The sequence below is a fragment of the Bidens hawaiensis genome, unplaced genomic scaffold (assembly GCF_021521415.1).
Source record: "Bidens hawaiensis isolate Kalapana, Puna unplaced genomic scaffold, B.hawaiensis_p1.1 tig00000296_1, whole genome shotgun sequence".
Classification (NCBI taxonomy): domain Eukaryota; kingdom Viridiplantae; phylum Streptophyta; class Magnoliopsida; order Asterales; family Asteraceae; genus Bidens; species Bidens hawaiensis.
Window position 1 is genome coordinate 1,354,237 of NW_027491024.1, and position 9,593 is coordinate 1,363,829.

The following is a 9,593-nucleotide window of genomic DNA, read 5'->3' on the forward strand; positions in this document are numbered from 1 at the left end:
GAATTTATCTTTTAAATATGCGTAGTCAATATTGATAACCATTTTTAAAAGGTTTGTCGTATTGCCGATTAACTATCAAAATACATACATAAGACAGACGCCGGTTGTAGCCACTTCGTTTCTTACTAACACAATAAACACATAATACATTGCCAATCTAGTTATAACTGTCTAACATAAACGGTATATGTAGTTTTCACCTTCAAGTGTGAACTAGCAACAAACACCAATAGTCTTTATAAAAAGCAAACAACATTTGCAGTAACCTTATAACACTCAACCCTCATAGCAAATAACCTTGTAGATAAATAAGATTCTTCGTTACTAGATCTAGATCGATGTTTTGCATCCATAATTGTCGTCGAAAGTTGTGTAACCTCCCCTCCTTGATCTTGCTTCTCTATCAGCCTACATATATAACACAAAACCTTGTTATACTCCAACTCTTTGTATAAATATACACCAAGACATGACTAGTTAAATGGCAAACTCACTTTACTTATAAGCCTTTCAAACTCCTCGGGTCCATTTTCCGCGATGTATTTTTCTGCAGCAGTTAATATATCATCTGGTTTACTGAAAATACTCTTCTTCCATGGTACGTACCATATTTGAACTTGCGGATTTTTGTAAAATGGTCTGATGAATCGCTTATAAACGTATGCAGCTCCATTGAAATACGGTAGTACTAACCAACACGTAGCAAACAACTTTGCATATGGCCAGATTGGGAACCTAAATCATGAACATTTTACTAAATAAATAGGCACATTATAGATAACAGTTTTTGTAAAAACTGAAATGAAGAACAAAACTACGTTGGTGGATAATGTTTTTTGCGTATTGAAAAACTGAAAACCAGATCTTCTTATAGAGAGATTCCAACTAATTAAAAAAATATAACGATAATGACAAAACGTCGATAATAGCATAATATTCAAACGATGCATAGAATCAGTGGCGGCCTAAGGTTTTTAGAGGCCTCAAGCTAACTATCAAATTGAGGCCTTTCTTTTCCAAAATTTTAAGTATAAACGGCCCTCCTCCTTTTTCCGGGCTTGGGACCGGCAACAATAAACCAAACGTTTATAGTCGGCGGAGTTAAATTTTTTTTTAAGTTATTTCGTGTCGGTAAAAAATAATGTTCATATGAAATTTATTTTTCTAGCTTTAATAGATGCATATTGCTTGATGAAATAATCATATTCGTAAGTTCGGTGTCGATGTGACATTGAAACAAATTGCAAATAGCAAATAAATTGATAAATGGGCAGATTCTAAAGCAAATAACAAATATGCAGATTCTATATTGGCATGAAATGGTGACAATATACTAACCTTATATTGCCAATTCTCCAAATGTCAAATATTGTATTTGATATGCACGGCTCACGGCTGCCCACCGCTCACGGCTGTCCACTGCAGTCCACAAGAGAGGCTTTAATTGAATCACAACAGTCAACACACAAATAAACCAACATGCAGATTGAAATAAAAACCCAATTGCTTATTCAATCACAATAGAATCTAAGAATGCTAGTAATAGTATAAATAAATATTATGAGACTTACCCGGTATATAAAGATGAAGAAAACTGAATCAAAGAGGTAGAACTAAAGGCTATAGCCGTTAGCTATTAAATGGTGATTTCATTCCGATTTTCGATTTCCGATTTCCAACAAAAGTCGCTTCAGTTCTATTGTTTTAATCTTCCAGGCAGTAGACTCCATGTCTCCATCATTCCAGGTTTCATCGACGGCCAGACAAAAAAACCCTAATACATTTATGGTTTTTTTTTTAAATTTGGGGGCCTTTATAATTTTGGGGCCTAAAGTCCTTGCTTGGCCCAACAAGCCTATTGGGCCGGCCCTGCATAGAATAATGACTAACAAAAGTACATCAACGTATATAATAAATCAAATAATAATAATAATAAAGTAGAATAAAATTCCTGGTTATGTATCTTAATTTTAAGCTAAAATGAAGTAAGAAAAACAAGGTTTATTTACCACTCAAGAAGCTTTGAAAATGTGAGCTCAAATAGAGTGATCAACGAGTAGAGAACCCAATAAGTGAGCCATTGTTGGTCGTCTGCTTGAGACCTTGTCTCTATAGCCTTGATTGAAGCATATCTGCAGGTCAAACGTACAAAAACAACCAATCCAATAAATATGAATGCAACAACTAATGTTTAGTACAGCTGTTCAAGTAATTAATAAAAAATGTTGTTAAACCATCATGATCCGCTGACCGCTGAGCACATTGTCATATTTGTGTTAACGTACAGATCGAAGTTATGATTTTTTATAGTTTGTACATCGAAATGGAAGTCAATATTGGCGTTGGCGCTTTTTGAATAGCAAAACTAAGTTAGACACGATTGATTATGATTAAACCAGAAAAACTATATATAGAAGTAACTTTTATGACATAATAAAGAACAAACGGAACTACTTACAGAGGATAGACAAGAGCAATCACAGGCCTGCCAACCAAACAATATATAAGCACATCAAATAATGGCCGGAAAGTAACAAAGAGTTTGATCAGTTTAATGTTAAGTTTGATAAATTACCCAACAAGGACATCGATGTTCTTAGCCACCACGGAGAAAAAATTTTGGGAACCCATATTAATATGTTATAGAAGGTAATGGGGTTTTTATAACAACAAAACAATGATATATCAGTCTTAGTGCATGATGTGGAAATTGTACCCAAGTAGTATTTTATATCTGTAATTATTGTTGGTGTTTGATTTTATATTTTTTAAAAAGACGTTTTCAAGTGGCATGATTTCATCTTTTGACATCTTTTGACTATGTATTTTCATACCTTTTATAGATAACTATGTGAATGAAAAAAAGTGATGACATGCATTTATGTTAAATTATAATTCTTGTTATTATTATAACTATTATTAATGATCGAAAAGTTAGATACGTTGATATAACCGAATACATGCACAAACCCCGCTCTAGCCCCTCTAAAACACTTTACGTACCATGTCTTTCCTACCACACTCATCGAGCATCATGTACAATAAAAGACATACCATATTTTTAGTTATTTAAATGATTTCACATTCAGTTTTAAAGCCAGGTATGCTTGATTCGTCAGAGAGCTGGTGACACTAGGTATCAGTATGGCCAATGGTCAATCGGTGATGAAGATGTAGCGGTAACAGCGAAGATGAAGGTAAATTGCTTTTTTGGGGGGTTTTGTAATATTCTTGTTATATATGTGTTACCTTTTCCTTTAGAAAAAAAGGACTATATAACTCTTTTGTTTAGAAAGTTATTTATGAAATAAATAATAAATATGATTTAAATTTGTGACAAAAACCCATTTATAAACATCTTAAATATATAGAAGTTCAGACAAATATAATATTTGAAAAGCATATAAATGTCTACAAGCTAACATGTAATAGTTCAATGTTTACGCGTTATAAGGGTCAAGTTATTCCATAAAGAGAAACAAAAATGAGAAGGATGATATTGATTTTTAGTCACAGAAAAACCTTTCAAAATATTTTTTTTAAAAAATAAATAAAAAAATCATAACTCAAAATTTAATAAATTAACGACAAAGTTAAAATGCAAAAATGTTTTCATTGTTTTTTTCGTTCTCATAAAAGAATAAAAAAAACACTCAATGGTAAGTGAAAAAAGTCATAGTGTCTTTTTGTTTATCATTGTGCTTTGTGTTTATTTTCGTTATTGATTGTGTCTTTTTTCATTAACATTTTGTCTTTTTTTCTTTATATTGTTTATATTACTCAACATTTTGCTATATTTTGTTCGGCATTGTGTTATATTTTGCAATCTATTGTGTTGCTTAGTTATAAATGCGTCTTTTGTTCATTTTCGTCGTTGTGTCTTTGATCTCGGCATTATGTCTTTTCGTTAATTTTTTTATTTTTCTTATATTTTTATTTTTATTTTTTTTAAAGGAATGATGGCGGAAACATTTTAGTTTTGTAAATTTTTTGATTTGTTATTTATATTTTAAGTTATTATTTTTTTGAATTTATTTTTAAAGGATTTTTTGTGTGGTCAAAAATCTTTCTCACACTTCTTATTTTTGTCTCACTTTGTATTTTAACTTTACCCCACGTTATAATTACATAAATTTTATATATTTATAAATTTCATATGTTAAATTTGTGATATTATATATATAGGGTACGTTAAAATACACAGGGAGACAAAAATGAGAAGTGTGAAGGATTTGTGACCACACAAAATATTTTTAAAAATAAACTAAAAAAAATAATAAAAAATCATAACTCAAAATATAAATAAAAAAAAAAAATAATAAAAAACTAACATGTTTCCACCATCATTCCCGTTCAAAATAAAAAAAAAATACAAAAAAGTAAAAAAAAATTGAGGAAAAGACACAATGCCGAGATCAAAGACACAATGATGAAAATGAATAAAAGACGTATTTATAACTAAAAAACACAATAGATTGCAAAATATAACACAATGTCGAACAAAATATAGCAAAATGTTGAGTAATATAACAAAATATAAAGAAAAAAGATGCAATGTCAAGGAAAAAAGACATAATCAATGACGAAAATAAACACAAAACACAATAATAAAGAAAAAAACACGACTTTTTTCACTTACCATTGTGTTTTTTATTTTTTATAAGAACGAGAAATACGATGAAAACCTTTTTATGTTTTTACTTTTTTCATTTTATATTAAATTTTAAATTATGATTTTTTATATTAGTAAAAAAAAATAGGTAAATATATAAAGTCGGAGAAAAAGTCAAAAAAAGGAGCTGAAAAGGTTGAAAATATGCAAGTAAAGGTGAACTTTGGTTGGAAATTTGGGAGCAAATTTTGTTAGAATGGAATCCTATGGGTCGTCAAAAAAGAGGCACCGAAAGAAATTGATCTACACAAGATTTATAATTTTTTAAGGTTTTAAATTATACAGATAACCCCTAGTATGCAACACAAGACAAAGTGAAGTAACAATATAAAAAGGTTGTGTACATTTGTTGTTAGGTATTCGACAATCAAAACACACATAGTCGGTTGCAAGAACATAAACACGAGAAAGGTATATGGTTTGATCGACTTACTTATGTTAACGGGATACAATAGGGTATTTTATTATTGCTATTTGTCTTACTCGTAAGAATTTACTAGTGCAAAAGATAATATTAATAGGTAAAATAGTAGGGTTTGCAAAACCAATAATAACAAAATGGGTAAAGTTTTCAATTTAATGAATATGTCATTTTAATTTATCTTCCAGCAGGGTCAAAATCAAAACCCACACATTAATCTCAATGTACCAGTTGTTGGTTCAGACGGATCAAACAATCTATCAAACAAACAAAAATGAGATACTGGGGTGACAACCCTCGACTCTTTCATATAATCAAACGAACTTAACAAATGAACTTCACGAACTTATCAAACGTACATGGAGATGAGACTCATTGACTCTCTCTCAACTCTCTCTTAATAAAACTAATAATCTAGACCCTATATATAGACATACTAAACTTCTTATCCAAGACAAACCTAACTTCCTCTCCAAGACAAACCTTTCCTAAACCTATTATAATTCAAATACCTAAGTTAAAACTTAACAAAATAAACCATTAACTTTACTAATAATTCAACATTAATTCTTCATTCACCCCCTTAATCTTGAATTGTATTTCTTCTTGCATTTGTTCATCCTTTTCAACTGATTATAGCATACTTGCTTCACCGATTCTTCAAACTTAGCATTCGTTCCTTCCGTACTTAACTTTGAAACCACATTGTCATTTTCTTTCTCGAATAGCTTCTTCTCATCAACTCGTTCTTGACCAATACTCTCACGAACTTTAAACAAATCATTCGGGATCGTTCCAAACCGAATTTCCTTCACCTTTATAATCAGTTTCACATAATAACTTTCTTTCTTTTCATCTTCAAATGTGTTAGAATTACAACATACCTGAAGCTTGATGTTGTACGTCTTATTCAGATTTCTCTGAACCTTCATCAACAATCTTCCTTTCTGATCATATAGTCTCAATATCCCATTGGCTATTTCAATCTTACATCCTTCTTCATCCAACTTTCCCAAGCTAAAAAGATTCATCTTCAACTTAGGGATATAGAAAATATCACAAAACATTTTCTTTTCACCAGTCTTACTTACCACAGTCACATTACCTTTACCTTTGATTTCGATCTCGGATCCATCACCAAACTTCACTTGACCCGAAACTCCTTCATCCAAGGTAGTAAAAAACTCTTTCTTTCCTGACATATGATGACTTGCACCGTTGTCTAAGTACCATGTACCTTCATTCTTTTCATCATTTCAAACTTTCTTTATTCAAACTTACCTTCTTTATTGAACAAACTGCCATGAACAAAGATGGATCAACATCATCTTTTTCTTTGTCAAATTCACTTCATCATTTCCATTGCTTGGTTCTTTACATCCGTTCGAGTAGTGCCCAATCTTATCACAGTTGTAGCACGTTACATACTTCCTTCTATCTTCCCATTCTTCAGGGATCCTTTTCTGGTATTCACCCCTTTCATCATTCTTACGTTCACTATTCCATCTTGGATTCCCTCTTCCTCGTCCGTTGTATCTTCCACGACCTTTACCGCGTCCTCGGTAGTTTTCAACTTTCTTTTCAGTTTGGGTGAACATGAGCTGACTTTGGGATGAACTTCCATTCACATTCTTGAACTTGTTTATTTCTTCATATGCCTTCAAGCGTCCAACCACATCTTCAAACGCCATTGTTTCGATGTCTGCAAGTAGCTCCATCGAAGAAACAACAGGTAAAAATTTATCCGGCATAGAGTTCAAGAATTTTCTTACCAAAACCTCTTCTTCAAGTACCGCTCCCAAGCTTTTGTACTTTTACTGTACTCCACCCAACTTCGCTGCATAATCATCAATACTTTCTGTCTCCCCCATCTTCAATGCATCTAACTCGGTTCTTAGCATTTGAACACGCGCTTTTTAAGTTCTTTCTGGTACCAAGATAACGAACTCTTAACATTTCCTAAACATCTTTCGGTTCTGAATACTTGGCCATCTGAAGCATCACATATTTAGGTAGGGTTTGAAAGATAACACCCAATGCCATAAACTTCTTTCTTTCTTCAATTCCACTCCCCTTTTCCTTATCAATTGCATCATGCAAACCATTCGCACCCAAAATAATTTTCACTATAACCGACCATGACGCGTAGTTGGTCGAAGTTAACTTCGGTGCTTGAAAAACCAAACATCTACCGATTCTTTCAGTGTTTCTGAGCTCCATGTATTTGCCTCTTTATCTCCAGCCATGCCACTGATCAAACTATTATTCGGCTTCTTTTTTCTTTTATAAGAACATGCGATATGTAACTTTTATTGATATCAGACTTCACAATTATTAGATGGAGAATAAATATTACGTAGATCACAAAAGTTTAGTAGTGATGGTAATATAAATTAATAAAAGTAAAGAACTTTAACCTACTTCACATTTTGTGGTGGTCTTCACAAACAAATTCTAAAGCAACAAACCTTAGTATGAACCACAATTCCCAAATCCCATCAAACTTCTTTTTTTAAGAAAACTCAAACTATCGACCCTTTTTTTAACAACGATTCTTTCAATCCTTCGAAAAGGAAACCCACGAACTTTTACCAATCACGAGCCTAAGCTCTGATACCAATTGTTGGCCCAGACGGATCAAACAATCTATCAAACGAACTTATCAAACAAACGAATACGAGATATTGGGGTGATAACCCTCGACTCTTTTCATATAATCAAACAAACTTCACAAACTTATCAGACGTACATGGAGATGAGACTCCTTGACTCTCTCCGAACTCTCTCTTTAATAAAACTAATAATCTAGACCCTATATATAGACATACCAAACTTCTTATCTAAGACAAACCTAACTTCCTCTCCAAGGCAAACCTTTCCTAAACCTATTATAATTCAAATACCTAAATTAAAACTTAACAAAATAAACCCTTAACTTTACAAATAATTCAAGATTAATCCTTCACCAGTTAGTAGGATACGAAGATTATATCATGTAGCAACAATGTGATTGCCAAAATTTTGAAGTATAAGAGCATTCTCGTCTAACCTCCCTATTTTATGTGAGGGATGTTTTCATAATGTAGAGAGTGATTTAAAGTGTTGTGAGTGAAAAATTTTTATATTTTAGAAAACGTATTGATTTTTCTGTATATTTGAAAAACTACTGTTCATCGCATATAACTTTTTAATATATTTTGAAAGTGGTTGTGAATGAAGTAAAGAGAAATGATAATGATAAATGTATAAAAAAATATTATTTAATTAAATAATGAGAGAGAAAATGTGGTATGTTTTAGTGTAATTTTGGATTTATGGATATGAAATAGGATGATAATGCTCTAACGCCTTGTTCTTGAGTTTTTTTAACTAAGGAAAGAAAAGGAAAGAAGAGGGAATGATAAGAAAGGGAAGGGAATGAAATTTTTTTAATTAGGTGTGTTCTTGAGTTTGAAGGAAATTAGAGGAAATGAAAGGATAACTATGTTAAAAAATAGTTATCCTTAGTAATCATCCCATTTTGGGAGGATAACTTATTAGAAAAATACTTTAATTTAATCCCTCATAACTCCTCATACTCCTTTCCTTTTCATCCTAAAAAAAACTCAAGAACACCCATTTTTAACTATCCTTAGTTTTCTTTTCTTTCCCTCCATTAAAAAAACTCAAGAACAGGGCGTAAGAGCATTCACATCCAATCCACCATCTCTAAATCCAAAATTACACTAAAAAACACTACATTTTATCTCTCATTTTCAATTAAATAATATTTTTTTATACCTTTATCGTTACTCTTTCCCTCTCTTTCACTCACACCCACTTTCAACAAATCGTAAAATATTATAAGGGGATTTTCAAATATACAGAAAAATCACTACATTTTCTTTCTCATCTGCTCACAACATCATAATTCACTTCATAGTTATAAAAACCTCATTCACTAAATTCGATGGTTTGAATGTGAATGCTCTAAGACATACATTGACACAAAATTTATGGAGTCATATAAAGATGTATAATAATTCTATTTGTTTTATAAGTTTCGATTATTCTAGAAAAACTAGGTTAAAATCCGTATACCATGTCTACACGGTTGATAATAAATCAAAACCAACAAATACAATAATATAAATAATTACAAACATTTCATACATTAAAATTACAATATATATACATACTACATAAATTAAAGAAGACTACAATTTACGACTTTGTTGATACATTTTCATATTATACTATATATAAATGAAAACATAAAGCTACAATAGATTTTGAGAGGTCTAATCAGTGGCTGCCACATGACATGTGGCAGCCACTAAGTGTTTTTTTATAAACACTTAGATAAAATGGTTATCAAATGAACAATGATATGTACCGTAATATCTCTCAAATATTACTATTAGACCCATTTTGTATCTATTTAATTCTTGTTGCATGAGATGTGCTGGTTACAATATTAGTAAAAATAAAAAAAGTACTATTTGTTAATGTTGTTAATTG

At 31.3% G+C, this 9,593-nt stretch overlaps 1 protein-coding gene across 1 annotated transcript; it reads right to left on the reverse strand.

Annotated features, from left to right (window-relative positions):
- Nucleotides 1-330: 330 nt before the first annotated feature.
- LOC143620144 (HVA22-like protein a) lies at nt 331-2,647 on the reverse strand. The gene is made up of 5 exons (XM_077091899.1): nt 2,576-2,647; nt 2,459-2,485; nt 2,010-2,132; nt 495-735; nt 331-408 (listed from the first exon to the last, which is right to left on the reverse strand). The coding sequence occupies exons 1-5, from the start codon at nt 2,629-2,631 to the stop codon at nt 331-333; spliced, it is 525 nt and encodes a 174-aa protein (XP_076948014.1). The 5' UTR covers nt 2,632-2,647.
- Between the last annotated feature and the right edge of the window lie 6,946 nt (nt 2,648-9,593).